At 43.3% G+C, this 23,269-nt stretch overlaps 1 protein-coding gene across 1 annotated transcript in view; it reads right to left on the bottom strand.

Annotated features, from left to right (window-relative positions):
* Nucleotides 1-23,269, bottom strand: part of WWOX (WW domain containing oxidoreductase) — a 924,491-nt gene that overhangs the window by 670,245 nt on the left and 230,977 nt on the right. The window contains exon 6 of the mRNA XM_026493639.4: nt 10,084-10,172. Within this exon, the coding sequence (XP_026349424.2) occupies nt 10,084-10,172 (89 nt within the window). The remainder of the gene's footprint in view (nt 1-10,083; nt 10,173-23,269) is intronic.

The following is a 23,269-nucleotide window of genomic DNA, read 5'->3' as shown; positions in this document are numbered from 1 at the left end:
GCTGCCACAGTGTAGCACCACTGATTTATTTCAAATGTATATTCAAGTTTTTAGGCTGACAAGAATTAGCTTCTCGACAATGTACTGGGGAAAAGAGACGGTTCCCGTGTTATTAAAATGTGATTTTGGTGTGGTTTAAGCGAAAGTCCCCAACATGTCAATTCTGTAAAAGGAGAATTGCAATGTGACAATGGGAGTGGTTGGAAAGTGCAAGGAGGAAAACCAAGCTGGAGTCACAAGCCAAGATGGGACATAAAATTCTCAACCACAGACACTGAAAAGCTCTTCCCGAGTCTTACATAAACCAGAGCTCTCTGAGGGTAATCACAGACTTGCTGCATTGATGACTAGGGGGGTGGGCTCGGTGTGGGTCAAAGAAGAGGCCTGGCAGAGCCCGAGGGGTCGGCCCCTGTCCTCACCAAGTGATGCCAGTCTAGCTTGGCCAGGCGGTCTGTGCCACACCAGTGAAGCCCTGGCTCCTAACAGGCAAAGGTGTCCATGGTTTCCTAGAAGGGCGCTTTTATGGGGTGTTTTGCCTGAAAGAACTACTGTACGTATGATTACTTTAAAATTTGTTTCCCAAGATCTTTATATAACCTCTGTAGCACCTACAGAAGTAACAGTTCAAGAACTGTGAATGGCTGAGAATCAGCACGTTAAAAGCAAAGTTCAGGTCACCAAAGGAAATTATGTATTTCTGTTTTGTCCTTCTGTCCTCCCTCCCACCCACCCATCCCATTAATCCACTTCCATGAGATTATAAGGCGGTATATGTAATAATTGCAAAGGATGATGATAATGTTAACAACAATGGTGATACAGCTAAAATTTATTAAGTATTTATTAGGTGTCAGGTAGGTACTATGTTTTAGAAACATTATGTTAGTTAATCCTCTCAACCACCCAGAATGGTATTACCATGATCTCCCACTTTCACTGATGAAGAAACTTAAGATCAGAGAGATGAAAGAATTTGCTAAGATCCCCATGTTGGGAAGGTAAGGAACAGAGATCCAGAGCTAAGACAAAGACAAATTAGCCAAGGCTGCTGCCTCTGTGGGGCTCAGCCTAACGAAGAAAAAGCAATATAGAAAAAAAAAAGCATCCCCAAAGTATTCAAGCATGATGATTGGTTGTGCTGTCGATACTCCGCAAAGTGACGCGTCAGTTCAACCAGGGAGGGGAGGGGAGCGGAGGGGACATGGAGGCTCTGCAGAGGACAGGACCACGTCATCCAGTGAGCAGGAGGTGGACAGGGAGGAGGGGAGTGACACAGGTCAGGAGCACAGGCCCAGAACCAGGAGGCAGAACCTCTAAGCATGTCTGTAAGCAGAGTATAGAGACACGGGGCTGGGAGGACACAACCATAAATGAAGGTGGAGGAGGGGCCAGACGCCAGAGGACATGGGGGGCCACACCAGCAGATGCAGCGTTTGAAGTTCAGGTGGCAAGATACCACCGAAATGTTGCTCCACAACATTTGACACTTGACAGTGTCAAGGCTGGGTTTGTGTTTGAGAGTGATCACTGGGGCAGTTCAGATGCATAAATAGCATAATGCCCCTTAGGTCTTCTTCTGTCTACCTGATCAGCATCATTACGAAGACAAGTAGGAAGTAAGGGGAAATGAACACTGACATTTGGCGTAAATGTGCAAAGACAATGCAAATAAGAGTAAATAGTTGCCATTTCTGCTTAAACTGACTCCACAGAGAGACACCTCTACATATTTGGTGGAAAATAGTCTGAGTTCCTTAACTGAGGGGAGGAGCCTCTCTTCCATTGGGTTTGTTTAACCTCCTTTCCACATATTTCAGCAAAACAATTTCCTCTTGGTGATAGAAAATTGGCTGGAAGGAGCATCTTCGTCAACCTTGAAGTGACCTTAATAATTGTCCCAGTAGGCAGGCGTTGTCATCCATCCTATTAATGGGACAAATTGCCTTCGGAGGCAATGCGTCCTACATGATGCATTTCCCAAATGAGACAGATCTTTCTGATTCTCCAAACTACTGTCTAAGCTGAGCTCAGTCACAACACACATTTTTGGACCAAGTTCTAGCCTTACTACCTAGTAGCTAGCATGACCTTGGTCAAGGTCCTTAATCTCTTTAAGCCTCGGTATCCTGATCTAGGAAATGTGGCCGATCATGGCATTAGGCTGAATCATAAGACACTGCCACTCTTCTACCATTTTTGACCTACCCTCTGAGTCCTAGTGAGGATAAAACGGGACGACACATAAGTGCTTAGCTGTGCTTGACACATAATAAATAGGTGATAAATATGAGCAATTACTATCATCATCAGCATTATATGGTTCCAAGCCCCAATTAAGACTTCAGTGTCTCCATTATTTAAACAATACTTCGTTGTCTTAGTTGACCTGCTTTCCCATATGGCAGTATTTCCAACCCTTAGCACAGCACACTGTTCTATTCAAACTCTCATCTCTTCTCCCAGCCTTTAAGTATCAAAGAGTGATGCAGAGTATCTGCAGAGAGTTGAAATTAACCAAACACACAAACATTGGCTATATATACTTATGCATTTTGACCAGGCCTACCATAATCCATTTTCTAAGAAAAATGTCATGTATTTCTCATAATAAGACAAGATGCTATTAAAATGAGTTACATTTCAAGAGACAGTGGGTTCTGGTCCAAGGATTAGCAAACCACAAATCCCAGACCAAATCCCAACTCCAAACCACTTTGTTTTGTTTTGTTTAAATAAAGTTTTATTGGAACACAGAAACACCCAGTCATTTACAAGTTCACAGTGGCTACTTTCAAATTACAAAGGTCTCACTCAACAATCAAGATGCATTCAACATTAGTTGCTACAGAGACCATCTGGCTCAGAAAGGCAGAAATATTTATATAGATATTTATATATGTACCTGATTCTTTATGGAAAAACTTTGCTGACTTGTACTCTAGTCCAGTGATTTAAGTGGTCATTGTTGAGCACCAGCAATAAAATTAATATTATTTGCTAGAGCTAGACATAACACGGGTTATGTATACATTGGTGGGATGGTGAGTGTAGGAGGAGGCAGCCGCAGAGTAATTGTATCTGTCCTCCAAAGCTGGGTTTTTATTCTTCCTGGAAGGGAAGTTTTTTTGTGTCTTCAATTAACATACATCACTTTGATGTCATGAAACATGATAGTGATGGCTGAATGGAGAATTCTGTTGGGAAATCAAAAGTGTTTATTTTGCAAACATCATTGTGGTTAATTCGAACACAGTTTCGTGTATTCTTTAGCTGTGATGACTTTTAATGATGCCAGAGGCTCACTGAATTTTTTTTCTGACAAATTTAATTGCAATGTGGCCCCTAATTAATGTAATAAATATTCTTCTCCACTAAGGATAGGTTTTTGAAGACAGTCATCATGGAAAGCTATCAAAAAATACCCAAGCTTCATGACATTCTAAGAGAGAAATAAGGCACAAGAGAAGTGAGATGGCAAATGGTTTACTGCTAGTGTCTAGCCCAGTTCCTGGCACCGTTCTAAGCACTGAATAAATAATGAAGTAAGGGAAAAAATGAAAAAAAAAAAATACACAGAAAAGGAGGGGAGCAGAAGGCATATGTGGTACCTTGGTGCCCCAAAACACACAGGCTAATTATTTTCAGTATGTGCCACCATACCTTCCCTATGTACCTGTATATTCAAAGCAGGATGTTATTACGGCAACACTAATCATCTGGAAAAACTGCCGAAAGCCAAGGGAAACAGATGTAGCAATAGCAAAGAAAACAGAATCTAGCCATTTACTCTGAAAGGGAACTGCAAAGCATCCCTCAAATCAAGGGCTTTGTAAAGAGTAACAAAGAGCAGGGGGAAAATACTCATCAGAGTAAGAAGTACTCTGAGACCCTCAGGGGAGTATCACTATATTGACGATCATTTCTGCTTGGCTCTTATGACTTCTAGCTGGTGGGCAACGTGAAACTCATTTTCCCTCTGCTCTTGACTGCCAGGAATCTCCAAGCTCATTCTTAGGTCCAATGTTTAAGGACTGTAAAAGTCCTTATGAGATCCATATTTCCACTAGGACCACATCTTACAAGTCCACTTCATCCCCTTTCCCTATTTAGCAGATTTCTTATTTCTATTTTCTCATACTGTATGTATTCTTAAAAACCTCTCAGATCATTTTAGGATCAAGATTAAAAAAAATACATGTTAATAATACTCATAGGCACAGTGCACTAAGATGTCCCTGGTTATTCCATGCATTATGGCACTCCTCTCCAAAACCATAAAAAAAAATGTATGTGATAATCTACTTCACATAGATCTGGAAAGCAAGGCACAGAGATGCCAATAGTCTGCCCAAGGCCACACAACTAATAAGGTAGCAGAGCTGGGATTTAAATCTAAGTTCTGTTGAGCCACAAAACTCTTCTTTCCACACCAGGGGCTGGCACACTATGGCTCTTGTGCAAATCCAGCTCATCTCCTCTTCCTCTAAATAAAGTTTTATTGGAACAGAGTCATGTTCACTCACTGGAATAGTGTCCATGGCTGCTTTCATGCTACAAAGGCAGAGCTGAGTAACTGCAACAGAAATCTTAGGGTCCAAAAAGTTTGAACTATTTATTCTCTGGCCCTTTACAAAAAAAGTTTGCTGACCCCTGCATTACACTATACTAATCAGAGTATTTTTAATAAGAAATGATGGTATGTAAAATGTTTTTGAAATTTTTAAAAAGAATTACATTAAAAGATGTCTAAAGAATTAAATTCCAGAGGGAAGAAATTTATTTACAAGGGAATCGTTTTTCCCAGTATTTCTAGATATATTAAATGTTTCACAATATAATTTTTCAATACTCTAACATGGTGAATATACGGGATGGGGAAAGATTAACTTGTAGACTTTTTAAATTTTTCCCTAAAAAGTCATAATTAAGATCTAGATTTCGAGAGTTTATTACAGCTAATATCTGTCTCTCCTTTTCTCTTTTCTTTAGATTTTGTACTGTGTAGAAAAGCAAAGCACTATGATCCTTTGCTAAGCAAACCAGAAATGGATTTCTCATGTCGAGCAAAGAGTAATGCAGATATGTTGGCTAAAATATTATTCTTAAAATTGAGCTGAGAAGAAAAAGAAAGATTAAGCTGTAATTTACACATTGGTCTTCAGGGTAATTTATCCCTCAAAATGTAGAATTTATTTATAATTTATGGCTCACCCACTTCCATAGAAGGATTTGAGACAGCAAAATTTGGAATAAGGATCCAAGAATATTATATCTGGGATTAGTAGATTTAAGTTCTGAAAGTAATTAAGTGAAAAGTAAAAATAAATAATTTTGTTAAAGACTGTCCCCCTCAAATGTTTAAAAAATAAAGAAAACTGTTCTCTTAGCATTTTTTTTTAACATTACTATTCCATATTATTTTCTAAATGAAACAAAGTCTAATTTCCTTAAATTATACTGGAGACAGAAAGCTGAGAAGGCAAAGTAGAAATCCATGATCAAAAATGAAGTTCTAGAAACCATCAGAATTGTATATATTATTTTAATATGAACTGACTATTGATTTCAATTAATTTCCAGAACAAATCAAAACCCTTGGTCAACACTGTAAGAGCTGATTTGTACCTGGGATCCAAGCCAAGAGTTCCTTGTATTATGTGCCATTACCAATTTTCAAAACTCCAGGATTGGAACCCAGGTGTCCATTACTTCAGGAAGATCTGGAACTCAAACTTTATAATATCTTCTGAAAAAGGACAAATATCTACAGAGCTTCTAGCTCTAGTAGCTGTCGAACTGTTCCAGGCCGTATTCAAAATATGCACATTTCAGTCAGCTAAGCAGCTAGAAACTAGCAATGAAAATGTACAAAAGCACCCCAAACAATTGACTGTGGTTGCAAAGCCCGTTACAGAAAATGCCAATATTTGGTCTGAATGACTAGTAAAGGTCCCAGCCCTTCCTATCTGATGGATGCCTCCGCCTGCCAGGCAGTGTGGAGCCTGGCTGCTGTCCAGGATTGCAGTTTAAACAAAATTTCCCTCAAAATTCAGTTTGGTTGGGACTTACCACAGGCTCGGGCTTGGAACTGTCCAGTAATGCCCAACATAATTCGACCTGAGACACACTGGCCGACCACTACCACCACTAACTCTGGGGAGAACTGCCTGGAAGCAGGCAGAGGACTCCTGGCCTGACCACCCAGAAGAGCGAGGGGGGAAGAGCAGAATGAATGAATGCACGTGGAGTTGGGCAGAGGAATGGAGCTGTCAGGGTATGCGAAGCCCAGGAAAGCTGGCGTCGGCAAGCAGCTGTGTATGTCCTCTTGCTGGCAGACTACACTACCACCTGTGCAGCACTCTTGCCCAAAAATTAAACGGACAGTGGACCAAGCTCTAGAGTTAGCTACGCTTCACAAGCAACTCAGGGGCCAAAAGAACAAAAGAACATGTTCAATGGCACCACAGGGATGCAGTTCCGGAAGAATAAGATACAGAAAACTCTTGAGGGCAACTCTGTCACCAAGTAAGCTACATTAATTTAAAACAAAAAAAAAAAAAAATTGAGGGGAAACCTACAGATTAAAGAACATTGTGTTTGAACAAGCAACTGATTTACGAACTGAAAGAGAGCATGGAACTGTTTCTTGTTTTTAATGTGTTAAGCCGCTAGACTGTGGAGCAACTTCTTACTCCAATACATTCCAGTACAAGAATCTGTGCTGATACGTGGGACCGAAGCGTAAGATGTAGCAAGAAGAGCTGTTCTAGATTCAGACACTCTTGGGTTCCAACTGCAGATCCACCACTGGCTAAAGCTGGGAAATCGATTTAGCCTTTCTGTGAAAGGCTGGAGCCTTTCAATTTGTAAACTAGAGAGAGAAATGACTAATGCCTAAGGTGGCTGTAAGAAATCAAAGAGAGAATTCACGTGTAAGTGCTGAGCGCCTTGCCTGGCACAGAATAAACAGCAAGCTGGCTAGCAGGTATTATTTTGTTTAATCATTATTAGCGGCGCTCATTCTAAAATAGCCTTCTACCCCCTACCTCCTCCCCTGCCACCCAAAAGGAAGATATCCCAGAGTAGGCTGAATGCACATCTCCTCCCGGTAGAAGGCAGATGGAGGGTGGCTCTAGGACAGGCTGCCCCTTCCAGCAGGGTTTGCGTCTAGCATCTGTTTCTACCTTTCTCTGTCAGGCAACAGGACACACTGCCTCTCCTGGTGCAGGGAGGCGCACTGAGCCAGAGCACGAACGGGGCGGGGGGGGGGGGGGGGCGGGGGAGATATACACAGGAGCGACGAGGCTGACAATACTTCTGGCGTGCTCACAGGCTTTAAAACGGAATAGTAAATGGGGGTGTCCACATGGAATTTCAATGTGAGGGTTTTTCCTCTTCTCGGTCCAACAGCACAAAAGGAGATTGGTTCTGAACTGGCAGGCTTTCTTTCATTTGTCATTATGTTTTACACACAAGGAAATTTTCATGTCTGAAGATGGGAAGTGATGAGAAGCAGGAGGCTACACGTGGTTTTTGGCAGCCCAGCCACCTGCACTTAAATTCACTTCTGACAGTGCTCAGAATCTAAAGACCCGTAAGTACTAAACTGTCATCTGCCTATCCAAGAGAGATTTCACTTTGGCAGTATTTCAAAAGTAAAATCACTCACTTTTTTATGCATATTTTCGCCACCACAATATTTCTCTAAGCCGTGTAAAAGGCTGGATCTCGAGAGACATATAAAAAGAGGTTTGCGGTACAGGGTTTTGCTAAAAGGAAAATCACCTTCGTTTCTGAACCTAGAAGTACAAAAATTCAGTCATTTGCTAAAATCTAGGATTAGGGCAAAATGGGTGATAGCTTTCTCCAAGAGTTTGAGGTTAGTGATTACAAAAGGCAGTTGAATTTGATGATTTCTGAACTACGTGAACTAACGGTCCTGCTACGACTTGGAAGAGAGTCCTGTTATGTAACAGTTGGCATGCCTCAGCCATACTGCTGCTCCCAGCGCAGTCTGACCCACGGACCAGAGGAAGCACAGAGACACCGCACTGTGTTAGGGAGAGCGTGACAGTCAGAACTGGAGGGAAGTCCCACTGCTGCTCCCAGTCTGCCAAGTGACCCTGTGAAAGTCACTCACTGTCTCTGATCTCAGTTTCCACTGCATTTCTAGTGAGAGACAGGGCCATGTGGTGGGTGAGCAGGAGGCCTGGAGGGACTACCGTGGAGGCTCTGGGGTGGGGAGGGGCTGCTTTCCAGCTGTGGGCCCTCAGATAACCCACCTACCCCTTCTAGTCTTGCTCTCCTCATCCGTATAACAGAATAAGAAATAGCAGCAAATCAGAAAATGCACGCAAAGGGTTCTCAGTGCATGGCCCATAACAAGTACTACATAAATGAACTACTACCGCTCATTACTGCTGCTATTGTTGTTATTATTATTATTATTATTATTATTATTATTATTATTATTATCATCCTTCCAAACAACCCCACAAACAGTAGGTCAAGGAGTCAGCCCTGAGCAATTAAACGCTTGCTGTCCCCTGAGATTATGGCTTCTTGTCTGAGGGGAAGTGGGCCTCCGGGGGCCACCACTCTCTTCCCAGAGCCCAGAAGAGGGGTTGGGACTTTGGAGGCACTCACTCAATGTGTGTAAAGTAAATGAGCAAGTGGATAAATGAGCAGTGAAGTTATACACAAGCAAATGTCTTCAAAGCTACTGCTGTCCCCTGACCTGATCTTCACTGGGAGCTCCGGAAGGGGCTAGCAGCCACCAACTGGCAGATGCCATGGAGAGCACACAGCAGGCTCGCCCAGGTCTTCAGGCTCACTGCAGATGTGACCCGACTATTTGGTGAGTGCAGGGTCTGCATTTATGGGGGCGATGCAACTCCACTCACGACGCTTTGTATTTCAACCTCAAGGACTCAGGCCACTTGCTAAAAAGGCTTTAGAGAACAGACTTCCTCACAATGTAAAAGAGCAGAGTGAGAAACTGAGGCAGACTCAAGAAGGACTGGCCACTGGCCAGCACTGCAGACTCAGACCTACATAGTACCTTCTGATTACCCGGTTTAAATGCCTCCCCATACATCTGTCATCTGCTAGGAGAACTATAAAACCAACACTCCCAACACAGCCTAACCCAAAGACAACGTGTCATTCATCAGCATTCTCCCAAATTTGGTCATTCTGGTGCCACTTCTGGAACTATCTAATCCTTGGCACCACCTGTACTGTTATTAACTTAAACCTCGTGCTTAAATTAATTCACTGAAAAAAAAAATTAAATGCAGTTATTTTTTAAAATGAAATTTAAACCACTATGTTAAATGAGAAACCAGTATTGCTTGCCCTCAACATGAGGAAACCATAAAAATAAACACTTGGAAACAAAATATTGTAATTAAAATGAAGCTAGCCACCAGTGCTTTTCCCCGGCTCCGGGACTGAGGACTGCTCTCTCTCTCCGTTAGAAAGGGAGGCTGGCGTGTGATGGCATAACCACTTGCCAGCCCCTAGCAAAGGCTTCTGCTTTGGGCATTTTGAAAGACTAAAAAAGAAGGAAAGAAAAGTAACTTTCTCACAACGTGAGTCTGTGTTGTGGAGCCACATTCACGCACTGCATAAAATAACCGCAGACGTGGAAAAGGTAGAACCTTCTCCTGCTCTGATTCTCGGCCCCCATGGAGGACTGGATAAGTAAGGCTAACCGTTCCTGGGTGGAATTAAAATACGCTTTTCCTCAATTCTGAGATGCACTGCAAAAATGTCGGTAATCAGGGTGCATCCTACAATCGGCTGGCTTTTATTAGCCACTTTTACTAGTGCTTGAGTAGTGTCTTCCCTTTTTTATTGGGGGAGCTGTTATTAGATTGATGACATGTCTCATAATGAGGGTGACTCAAGAAGTCAGGAAAATATGGTACACCTTAACGGGGCCAATATAAATGAGCCTGCTGTTTGGACGCCAAGACAACACAACAGTCTCGCGTCTGTGTTCTCCCAATTGTGTTCATCTGATAAAGACATTACAATAGCAAGATATTATGATCTATAACCCTCCACTGGAACACTCACAGATTCTTGGCCTTGAACGCTTGAGCAAAATGCTGCACACTACGGAGCAGAGAGAGGTCCAGGGTCATTGCTTCTACCTTGGCTTTGTGCTGGAATGAGAGAAAATAAAAAGAAATGATAAATAACAGCAAGTTTAGTTCATGGTATCAAGTTACAGTAAATGTGTTATGGAACATGTCGGAATTCCCCTGTTTAATATTAGACGCCCAGAGAGAATATAAATCATCGGAATGAATGGAAGAACAGGGCTTTTACTGCCAAGTTTGGGAGGATGTGAGGCTGGGAATCTGCTAAAACCACAGGCTGGGGGTTGTGCTGTTTCACTCAGCGCATAGAGGAGGCTCCAAAGGGTCTTCAGGCTCACCCATCTCCTCTCAATCTGCGTCCTAAATAAAAAAAACACCATAAAAATAGGGGAACGCCAGGACAAAGCCTGGCTTGTGCAAGAATTCAGTAGATAATATTTTCATCTCAAAAGCTGCTATTCAGCTTCTGAAATGATTCCACTGAGCCTGCATCAAAAATTAAGGATGATTCATTTAGAGAAAGTACAAAAGCAGGCAAAATTCATTTATTCCAATGGACCCTGAGTGACCTAGATCCCAGAGAGACCTCTGATCTCGCAACCCAGAGAACCCTACGATAGGTGGGGCACACGTGGATAATAAGAATGACTACCGTCTGTTCCTGGCTCACATTGGGCTAGGCACTTACATGCACCATCTTATTTCATCCTCACAATAACTGAATGGGTTCTACTTCCCTACTTTACATGTGGCCTCTTGTAAGAGATCACAGAGCTAAGAAGGGTTGGCGGCAGGGTTCACCTCAGTCAGTCTGACACCAAAGCTCACATTCCCTCCTTGACAGAAACTAGAAGGCCAGGGGCATCAGGATTTGAAGCAATCACGTTCCACTGGACAGCGCCCTAGCACAATTCTGGAAAGATGAGGGTCGCCTTTCAGACTTGTCCCATGATTATGGGGCATTCCCGATTTTTAAGTCAGCCTGGCTTGCAGGGTATGCGATTAAATACTACCACTTCTCAGATCTACCTCCTCCAAAGCACATACAGCGACGAATGCTAGGCCACCTGCCTGTTCAGGTAAGGGAAGTCCCAGAAAAGAAACGGCGGGCCTGGGGATTCTTGTCTGGACCGCGATGCTACGGTGAGACTGAGGAGACGAATGCTATGCAGGAGGATGCGAACGGCACTGCTGTGCACATCCTCCAGCCCAGCTGGCTTATTCAGGGAGAGACACAGTCTGTGCTGAGATGCTCAGTACCTCTGCAGCAGTTTGTCTCGGCCGTAAGTGCTGGGCTGCAGCCCAGGTCCCAAGCCCTGAACAGCAAGCATCAGACAGAGACAGGTGCGAGGCCAACTGACTCTGGGCCATTTAACATTTCTGAGCCTCAGTTCCCTCATTTGTAAAAGGAAATATTAATTATCTTCTCACAGACTTGTGAGAATGAGTGCAAAGCACCTAACACCCAGCCCGGAGGAGAGAAGGTATTTAATAAACTTAACTAGAAGGAGATAAGATGTCTACTGTGCCAGTGTTTCCGGCCTGCAACAAACAGCGGTTTGGGTGGGCTGCAGTGCAGCATGGTGGATGAATGATATTAATGAAGACCGTGTCGGACCAGCTCACTGTTAGATCCTGGAGGACCCAGGGCATGTCTCCTAACAGAGCCCGGTTTTAGGGAAAGGGCTGTAAGGTGATAAAATGACTACCCCAAACCCCAACAGGCATATAGGTGGCGAAGGCAAGTTGGCCAATGTAGACTAAAGTTCCTTGGGTAACAGTGGCAGGTGCACAAACGTGCCGATTTTGGAAGGAAGAGGAGAAGCATTTAACCTGAGCCAGGAAGTGGGTAAAGTGCCAACACATGGGTTTCACTGGGAGTTTCTTAAGACCAGAGAATAGTAGAGCTGGAGGGTCCACAATGACCTGAGACCACACCTCTTGTCCTATAGACAAAGACACCACTAACAGCAGAAATGAACATACTTGAGTGGGGTTGTACCATGTAGACAGCTTGGGCCTCCAGACAGAGAAAAACCCGACTCACTTTCTGTCTGCATGGCGGATGATTGTCCGATGACTAAAAGCTCTTCGGAGTGCCAAGTCTGTCAGTCGCTAACTTTTATTCCCCATAGATTCTTACACTTCATAAACGGTTGACTACCCAATTTGACATTAAGAGTTAGTGAATAAAGCGGCCTTTCACCCTCATTCTACCCCCTCTGGCCCCAGCCTTACTTCACTTAGAGCATGACGCTCACCACCACACACAGACTCTTACAGAACTTTGAATGTATCACAAGAGGAAAGCCAGATACTCATTCTGTTGGGGAAGGGGTGGTGAAGACATCATTCCTCTCAGCCAAGCCCCTTAGGGAAACCCCAAGGGATATGCAGGCTACATATCATAAAAATGCATATATAGATTTCCCTCATAAAACGGGGAGAACATTCCCAGATGGTGACCCCAAAGCAATCTTCCAAAGACAATGATGGCTCAGCCAAGTGGGCCAGTATATCCTTCTGTAAGTACTGGTAAGTTGTCTTTTGGTCCTCTCCCTTCACTTTAAAATAAAGTACAGAGCTGCCACCACCAATAAGAACAAAATCAGAACATACACACCCAGAGGGAACGAGGGGTCACAAGCCACCGAGTAGTTCAGCGGACTAATCCACAGGCTGTGGGTTACTAGGCTCCTGGGGACAGTGATTCAAGTCCACACACTATTACTCAGGTAATTCTCTTGCTCCCGGCATCAGGTTTCCTGTTTCTGCTACTGACCCTGTGAAATGCAAAGAAACTGTGTGCAATCCAATAAGTTCAAGGAAGAAAAACACACAGCTTTTAGAAATAGAGTGTGTGTGTGTGTGTGTGTGTGTGTGTGTGTGTGTGTGTGTTGGGGGTGTTGGTCTTCTGACTGTCTCACAAACCTAGCAATTCAACAGAAGTATTTATCATGGGACGTGCTCAAAACAGGAACACAGCGGCTGAGGGGCTGCAAAGAGCACCCGTTTCCGAGGCATAAACTGCTGTGTGCTGGGTGGAGGCAAGAGGCTCCGTCTGCCAGTGTGAGCTTTCCTGCCATGTCTGGCCAGGAATCTGGGACTAACCACAAGGCACTTCCCTGGCTTAACTCAAGAACTTTCTGTTGTTGTTAACTTTGATTTGGAACCAGTTATGGACTCACAAGAAGTGGCAAAAATATCATCAAGAATGTCCTGCCTCCCAGCACCGCCAATGGTGACACCTTACCCATGTCTATGACACATTATCAGAACCAGAAAATCAACAGCGATGCGAACACAGTTCATTAGACCACAGACGTTACCCAGGGTTCACCAGTTTAGGGATGCACTCCTTTTCTTTTATTTGGACTATCTTTGTGTATAATTCCATGACAACTTATTCTACGTATAGAGTCATATAATAATCACCACATTCAAGATACAGACTATTCTACCACCACTAAAGAACCAGTGGGTTTTTCTAAGTAAGAGGTGCTAACTTAGCATTTGCCATTGAGGCTTTGTGGAAGCTCAGGCTTTGTTTGGGCAGGGTCTGCTCTTTGGATTGGCAAGTCAAACACATATACAAAGTCCCAGCTTAAAACTCCTTTGTAGCTTAGAACGGCAAATAAGATACGGTCCCACCACTTTAGTATGGCTCACGTAACCATCTCCCTACCAATCAGGAGGAGGTGCTTCAGCATCCGTACTCAACAGCTCCCAAACCTCAACGTCTTCCAACAATCAAGGATCACTACTCACTCACACTTCATGCCCACTGCAGGTCGGTGGGACCACGTTCGTCGTGGTGCGCCAGGGGCCCAGGCAGTGGGACCTCCACCTTCTGTGACATTACCAGCCTCCACAGTGTGGGGAGGAGAATGTGACAAACCGCACACAGGATGGATCGCAAGGCCTCCGCCCAGCAGTACAGATGTCACTTTTGCTCACATTTTGTTGGCAGAGCAAGTCATGTGGTTATGCTTAGCTTCAGAAGGTGCAGCCCTCCATGTGCTCAAAACTACATATGGAAATACACATATATGTTTCTACATGGATTCCTATATTTGTATTTATTTATACATAAATAAATGTTACACATGTATATAATATATATAGTGGAAGATTTTATATATTTTTTATATATAAAAAATGAAGAACGGTAACAACTAACGCACAGTTCCTGACTTTGCCCTTTCCAGGGTTATTTCAAGTTACATCCTACTTCACACTTTCATTAATTACAGAAGAATTTAGAAAAGACAGATGAATACGGACAAACAAAAAGCATCTACAATCCCACCAACTCCAAAATAAACTGTTAACCTTGCGTATGCCCCTCCCTTCTTCTTTGCCATCTACACAGATCCACCCATCCATCCATCCACTCAGCTTTGTTTAACAGGAAGAACTTCATACCAAGAGCTTTGAATCTTAAAGTGCTATAAAATGCCTCTTTCAGCCCTTCCCCAAATCCTCACTCTTCTCTCTAAGCACACCAGTACACAATCTTCTCATCTCAGGCAAAATAAGAATGTAAATTTATTTTAAATTATGTATACAGATGCTGGTACCCATCATTTTAAAACAGAACGGCACAGGTGGCACCCCACACGTGAAGCATCAGGCAACTTCTAAGTAGCTGAGAAGCCCACCTGCTCCCAACACCCCAGGCTCAGCCAGAAAAGCAGAGTGATTAAGCAACCTACATACTCTTCCTCCATTTCCCTGGGATCCGACGACACTTGCTGGTGGCACAGTTCACGGACACCGTCAATAGGCCAAGTCTTGTTGGTCTATTCTTTATTAAGTTCCAAAATCTGCCTCAGTGATTCAAGAGTCTATATATGCCCAACCAAAGGGATTGCTTGCTGCCATTATATAAGAGTGATCTCTCATATCATTTTATGACTATAAACTAGCCAAGTGTGACTCAGATGTGATACTGCCTGAAACCAAAAGAACCATATGGGGACCATGTGATATTTAAACAGAGAAGTGGGGAGACGTTGCCATCCACAGCAGAGACAGCAGAGCCAGGATGACCTGGAGCCACAGCCCAGAGTGACCAAAGCATGGGCAGCATGGTGTCAGGGCAGTTATGTGAATGTTCTCGGCCTCAGCTGCCTTAATGGAAAATGGACATTTGCCTTGTGTGGTTAGAGTAAAAATGATATATGCTGTATCTAAGGCCTGGGACACTTAAATAATAACTACAATAATCATTATTTGGAAGACCACTGCTAAAACATGATACCCGTTGTTTTTCAATAATAAAGCATATTAGTAATTGTGGTCTTCCTTCTTTATTTCATAAAATTAACGTAAGTAACTCAGAGAAAGTCTGAACTGCAATTCAGCAATGGGGGATGATACCTGACCCCAAAGCAGGAGGAAGGCGGCTTGCTGAAGCCCTGAGCCTACAGTAATCCAGTTTCCAAATTCAATAAGTAGTTTGAATTTAAAGGGTGTTGGTGAAGGCCACGGACTCAAGCTGTACTGTTTGGGTCCAGCACTGACCAGAAGGGCAAGTTATGTCTCCCATTTGTGCATTCTGCTTTTCCTTCTATAAAACAGAAATCACGATAGCACCTGCCTTACCAGGAAGTGAGGTAATACATGTAAAGCACTTAGAACAGTGCCTGACTACTTGGCAAGTATTCTGTAATTGTTAGCAATCAATGTCCTTATTGTGATTGTTTTTGTTGTCATTCTTACCACTGTCAGCACCATCATCACCATCATCATATCACCACCACCACCAACACCACCACCATCATCATCATAATCACCACCGTCATCACCACCACCACCACCATCATCAGTCATCATTGGCACCAAATCACTTCACTCTTCACTGCAAGGGCTGAATGGGACATAACTGGCGAACAGGAGTGTTCTTGACCCACAGCACCTTCTATCCTCAAACCGAAGGGGGCAGTTGTCACCCACCATTTCATAGATGTAGAAAGTGAAGTTCTGAAAGTTCTTGTACAATTTCACCCAGATAACAGTGGCGGAGTCAAGGTTCACACCAAGCCATGATTATAATCACCCTTCTACACTCCAAAATGACCACACAACCTGCCTGTCCTCTCCCCCTCAACTCTCCCCCTCACTTCCTGAGGCCCTAACATCAAGGCCAACCCTGGGGAAAACTAAATGCCTCATAAAGAAGCAGAATGCTGACAACATATTCAAGCATAAATTCATTCACTAACTCTGCCTCTAATGGTAAATATATGTATTCCACGGATTCCACCTTCTTTACTTATTTCCTCCCCTCCCCCATCACTGCAACAGGTAAGAAGAAAGATCTCACCCATAATCTGCTTACCATCAATGGAAGAACAAAAAAAGGTAATATCTCATGGCAATAGGCCTTTAGCAAACTGTATATAAATAATTCAAGTGGCCAACCATACTTAAAAAACAACTTTTACTTAAAAACCATCATTGATTATAAACTGCCTATGAATTAGCTGGGAGTATAACGGTGTGTTTGCCCCACAGTCTGATTTCTCCCTGTAATGAACCCAAAGCATTTGGTATGGGAACCAAGACCCATCGGGCATTATGGGGCATGCTCAGGGCAATCAAGCAAGTATACTGCAAAATGCTCTCAGCTAGGACATGACCTTTGCTTCCTCCACTCAGTTTGACCACACACACTTTTGACACCATCCTAGGGCAGCAGCTGTAGTGAGAACAGCTCTCCATTTTGTGTTGAAAGCACCATCTCTGAGTTGGTCAAAAAGAAGAGTACACAGTACAGATGGAGGTAGAAGGATGGAGAAACCCAGATGTGCTGAGCGAGTGCAGGGAGCCCAGCGGACATTCTCCTCTGGCAGTGGGGACCCAGCACATGGAATGGCAGACACAGGATGTACTACTGCTGAAGGGCAACTAGCTGTTGCGTTTCCTAACTCGAATGGGCCCATCTGTGAGAATTTGAGGGGTATGTGGCTACCTCTCTCTTACATAATAGAAGAATCCATTTCTGGATTTCCCTAAAAAAAGTTCTCATTTACATATATTCATTGATTATAAAAGCCGAAAAAATAATGAGCACCTATGATATGCCTGGCATTTACTTTTCATTTAAAAGTAATGTGAAAAATCTTTTGAAGTGTCTATCATTTCCCCCATTTTACGGAGTAGAAAACAGAGGCTGATAAAGGTTTAAAGTGGCACAGCTAGTGAGAACAGACCCAGGTTTCCAACCGAGATGTGGCCCGCTCCAGAGCTCATGTCTTGGCTGGAGAGCACACTGCGCTGTACCCCTGTCGTCATACTCCTCAACAGATAACACCAAGAAGCTATAAAGAAATTAACATCATCTATATATTCTTATTTGTGTCTATTTTATATCATATTTATTTTATACATTTAGAATTTACAAGAGAAGCCTATTGCTGAAGGAGAAAATGTAACCAAGGCAATAATCTACATTCAGAGCTTATTGCTAATGGCATCCTGCAAATTCTAATCCAATGGGCCTTAATTGCATTATGCTGATGTCTCTCACCCTTCCACTTTACATACTCTCAGTCCTCATTTTATGTTCTGAAACCTTAAATAGGAGTTGTCACATTTACAACAGCAAGAGACACGGGCGCTGAGCATATTATTGACATGACATTATTCACTGAACTACAATACAGATCTAACTAAACTGGTTTAATAATTCATCAATATCCTATGTGGGACTTCATAACACTAATTTCTCCAGTATTATTTAAGTGATGTTAATGGTGGCAGCAAATGGCAGTCTCTTCACTGGGGAACAGGGAAGTGGAGAGATTCTTGCATCTACTTTCGGCTCTGGTTCCTTTCAGTCAAACAACCCACACCAGATCATGAGTAAACCCGATGGGGAATCTTCCCAATCTTGGCCAAGGCTAAACATTAGAAGGATGCACTGACAATGCTCTTCCTGACAGGGCACTCAAGAAAAAAGGACAGTCTGACAGTCTCTTCTATGGCTTCAAACATTGCACTGGTCTGCATACGACAGTGCATTTAATAAGAAAAACACTCTGAAAGGAGATTGTACATCTCCAGGTAGGGAACCAAACCAAAAACAACCCTAGGCAAAGCCCAGGATTTCTGTAAAGCCTTGAGGGATAGGGGCTGAATTTGTCATTCCTAACCTTCAAATCAACCATCGGCATCAACGCGCACTCCGGCCCCCACGAGCATCACCTAACCCTGCCCTCCTCTTCCCTGCAAAATACACAAACATCCCTAATAAGAAAATCATGACAACTCTTTCTTCATTATATACAGGTCAAAATTTTTGCCTTGTGTTGCTGGAATTCAATTTATAAAATAACTGTATCAATATCTATAGGTAATTGTGAGGCTGCTTCAAGGAGAAATTGCACCGGGTAACAGCTTATTTAATCTGGTGTGTGAGTTACGTGCCACGTAAAGCAAAACTATTAAAAATGCTTAGACAGTAATTGGCAATATTTTGCACTCTGGATAAAAAATGCTTATCTTGCCAGAAACTAACAAGAGAGTGAAAATATTCGAAAACCTTCCAATTTCCCTCTATGCAATGCATTCACTTTGCAGCTTAAAAACAGTTTAAGAAAGGACAGTGGATGGCACGGGAGTTTGGCAGTCAACATGATTGTGCATTTATGCCTTGCTATTGAAGAAAGAGCCTTTTTTCATAGTGTATTTTTCATTCTAATGTAAGTGATGATTTACGTTAACTATAGGTAAAGCATGGTTACATTTTCCTGAAGGATTGCAGGCAAGTAAAGAGTACTACAATAAGTTGAAGCATAAAAGCTTTCTCTGTCATAATATTTATTATAATGGCATATAAAATAGCTGAAATAAATAATAGATGACTAAAGGTAAATTCATATGATAAAGAATCCTTCAGCAGACACCATTACTTTTGACTGCTCTAGTTTTATACACAGTTGAAGACTCTTAATAAACAGGCCCTATATCTTATGTAAGTACTGGAAACATCAAAGATGTGCTTAAAAGGCAACATACTGGACATGAGCTAATTTACTGTTTAATTATATTCTCAACAGGAACAGGCTATATATTTTGAATATTTAATAGCTGTGTTCTTAATGAAACTTGTTAAGCACTGGAACCCCCTATTTGGGGGAAGTTGCCGATAAAAGAAGTCTCAGTGCACTCCCCCCTCCTCGATTCAGAAGGAGGTGTGTTGCTGCAAGTACAGAGAGCTGGGACCCACTGATTATGTGGTGGCAAGTCAACAGCACTGAGTTAAATTGAATAGAAAGAGAAAGGCACGATTTGTCGGGTACGGTTCTGAGCATTCTAAATTCCCCATGAAGGACTCTTGAAGTTTGGAGAACCTCAGATGGAGAGATGTGATCATCATGACAACCCTTAGTGTGGAGAGAACCACGCACAGATTGGCCAGCGTCTATCTCGAGGGTTCTCAAGCAGGGGCACTCTACCCCTGAAGGGATATCTGTCAAGGTCCGGACAAGTTCTGGCTGCCACAGCTTGGTGGAGGGGTGTGCCTGCATCTAATGGGTAGAGGCTAGGGATGCTACCACGCATACAGTGCACAGATGGCCCCCAACAACCAGCCCCGGATGTCTACAGTGGCGACTTGCATGTGTGAGCTGGTGGGAGGATCTCTGGTCTGAGCTCAGTGGTCTTCGGCTACTTGAACGTATCATGGGTGGTAAAAATCATACTGGTTCAGTGACCAAAGTACAAGTAATGTGCAAGTGGATTTTACAAAGTGAAAACAACTCCCAAATCCCACTGCCCCAAGATAAACACAGTGACAGCCTGACACAAATCCTTCCCGAATATCTACCCATCTAAAAACATGGCACAATGCTTTCCTACAAACGCAGCGTTGTAGCTCACAGCTTATTTTACAGTGCTGTTTTTCCCCACTCATACGTAATTGGATGTATCTTAATAGAGCTCTACTCCCACTTATTCCAACCAGTATGTTTAGGACATTGAAGGGGCTGCTCAATCATTTATTAAAAACTGATCCGCTTAGCAGGATGTGGCCCTCCACATCCTTCACTAGCTTTGTGAACTTACTGCTTAAATGCCGAAAGTCTACCCTCCCCTGTCTTTAAGGACAGAAATCATGGAAGACCCTCCTCGGCATTGCTGTGAGGATTCAGTGAGAGCGTAGCACCTTATACAGATGCTCTGGGAGTGTCAATCATTGCTCTTGCTGTAATTAATATTATTTTATGTCCTGGCCAGTTTTTTGTTACTGAAAGCAATGCTGCAATACCTGTCCTTTGCAACATCAGAATAGTTTTTATAGGATAAATTCCTGGAAGTAGAATCACCAGATCAAGAGACGCCCACGTTTTAAATTTTGATGGATTTGCTGGGTGTCCTCTAAAAGGTTATAACGGAACCATTCCGAAGAATGCTGCAGGAGACTAGGAAAGAAAACCCAAACAACCAATAATTCACAATGATATTTACAGTAAATTAAAATGCAAAGTTTTATATCTCGATCTCACATACCTGGTACCCAGCAAGTGGCACCAAGCAGATTCTTGAGACAGCCTTTAACTGAGGAAGTGAATGAATGAAAAACGGACCACCAAGCTTGGGACAAATTTAGAAGTAGAGATAAAAGTAGGCTAGTCATATTAGCAGCAACGGCTTTCCCTAAGCCATTTGGGAAGCTGGGCATTTCTCCTGGGGCTTCGTGCTGGCAGGCTCGGCCACACTGCTGGATGAGGGAGATGAACTCAGTGTGCAAAGCATGCAGTAAACATGTAACAGTATCATTGCGCCTGAGAAGTGACCACGACGGTTATTTTTAATTTATGGATGAATCCAAAGGGAGAAACCTTTCAAAAGTTCTAAAGAAACAAGGCAAGGTATTCAACAGGTAATATGGAAAAGATAAAACACAAACACACACACACCCCTCGGAGAAAAATGAGGTATCCTGTTTGAAGTGGCATGTGCCTAAACTGCCTCTTGAAGGTTCCAACCCAAACACCCATAAAGGCAGAAACAGATGAGAACGCACAGAAAAGAGGGGTCACAGTCAAGTGATCCCCAAATGCTGTGCCTCTTTTACACAAGCTGCAAGACCAAATAAATTACATTTAAAAAGGACTTGGAGAAAGAACTGAAACAGCAACAACAAGGAAGGTTATTTTTATAGGAGGGAGATTTCACGGAGTCGTTAAATCATGTATGGCCTGCTTAACCTGAGAGGCATAAAGCCGCTTCATACTTTGTAAGAGAAAAGTTAGGTATGTATGTAAAAATTTTAAGAGTGACTTTAGAGAGAGAGAGAAAGAGAAAGGAAGGGAGGGAGGGAAGGAGGGAGGGAGTGAGGAAGAAACAGTGAGGGGGAGCGAGGGAGGGAGGATCTTTAGTTTCCAAACCAGCAGCAGGGGAGGGAATGATGTATGGGGTGCATAGGATATAAAGAAACTGGATCAATCCAAAAAGAATTCAATATATTAATAAAGGAAAACACTTGGTAGAGAAGAAACACTAAATTTAGAAATGAGAATTAATGTAATCATACTCACAAGAAATATAAATGTACTTAAATTCACACATTAAAAGGCAGAAACGAACAGGCTAGAATCTAAAAGTCACCTCTAGGTTGGAGAGTGAAGATACACCATGGAAAGAGAGAACTAGCATCCCTCAAACTAGTTCTCCCCTTTCTACAGTGTGCGGTTTGCAGAAAAGCAATGCAGCCAGAAACTACATTTCCCAGTGCACATGGAGGTGGGTGGGGCATCCAGGCTTCTACCAAAGGTCTGTAAGTGGAAGGGTGTGTAACCCCGGGCTGTTTCTCTTACAAATTAGGTGGCGAGTATTTTCTTTCTCCGTCCATAGGATGAATGTAGATCATGGGGATTTCCGAGAGCCAGTGAGACCATAGGGGAAACATGCTGGGATATTTATTCACCACGTGAACACGTGCTACCTGGTGATCAGGGACATCCATGTGGATCTGTGTCATACACCGGAAATCATTTGGTAAAACTGTTCTCTGTCTACCCCTTGAAAGGCTGATGAAGCACCTGCCAAGACAGAGGCTCAAGAAAAGAGCCAGAATGTCAGTGAGTAGGAACCGCTGCACTCTCCTTCTACCAAGACATTACAAGAGAGACATGTGCTCCGGGAAGAAGAATCCTCTGGCTGGCAAGCAGCAATGAAATCAGGCAGATGAGAGAGCTGGAAAACACCAATGGACTCTGGAGCCCAAATAGCATAAAATAAGCCTGAAAAAGTCCTTGAGAGACAATAACCATTGTGACTTCTGAATTATTCAAAAAAATTCAGCCCAATAGGATATATCAGGTTAATGATAACTGCTTTTCCACTGAAGCCGGCTACTCCAGATAGTTTAATGGTAGTTGCTACCGAAAAGAGAGAGAGAGAGAGAGAGAGAGTCTGTGTGTGTGTGTGTGTGTGTGTGTGTGTGTGTGGTGGGCCTGTGAGGGCTTGTCTGAGAACTGAACCAGGACGGCTTCAGGAAATGAAGTCCCAATAGAAGCTGAGGACAGGGGAGCCCTGCAGAGTGTCAGAGTGAGGCCAACACCAGCACACAGAGTCAAAGTAGCGATTGATGTCCTGTCCTCCCGGGGCACAAGGCATGCTGGTTTGGGTGTCAGTACATGGCCACAGGCACATCTGACTTGCTCTGTGGTCTCCTCTCTCATAGCCAAACGGGATGAATGAATCACACTGGGTAATTCTGTTAAAAGCGAGCTAAGTTACAGACTGCATGTTTTCCGAAGAGCATCCCAGACAGCATTAGAGTGGGGAGGGGGAGTGCGGGGGACACCACCTTATAAATGTCCATTAGAAGCCACTTTGGAATGGCATGCATGTTAAAGCAGCTTGGCCTTAGTGCACGTTCTCCCTGCCTCTTCAATATTTATAAACAGCATCTTTCCCTTTCCCTTTGGCTTGACGATATACGTGTTCCCTGTAGGCAGGGCTTCTGCTGGTGCAGCGTGATGGGGTGACCCAGAGTTTCACCTCTGTAAACGGAGGCCCTGGTACATTTGCTCCTTCCTCCTAAAGGCAAGCATTGGTTTTATGAGGCTGCACTCCTTTCGGGGATACCAGGCCTCCAATGCAACCCCCAGAAGGACTTGGGGGCGTTATGGGTGAGGATCATA

The sequence above is a fragment of the Ursus arctos genome, unplaced genomic scaffold (genome assembly GCF_023065955.2).
Source record: "Ursus arctos isolate Adak ecotype North America unplaced genomic scaffold, UrsArc2.0 scaffold_19, whole genome shotgun sequence".
In the NCBI taxonomy this organism is placed as follows: Eukaryota; Metazoa; Chordata; class Mammalia; order Carnivora; family Ursidae; genus Ursus; species Ursus arctos.
The sequence above is the reverse complement of the archived record's forward strand: the minus strand, read 5'-3'. Positions and strand labels throughout refer to the sequence as shown.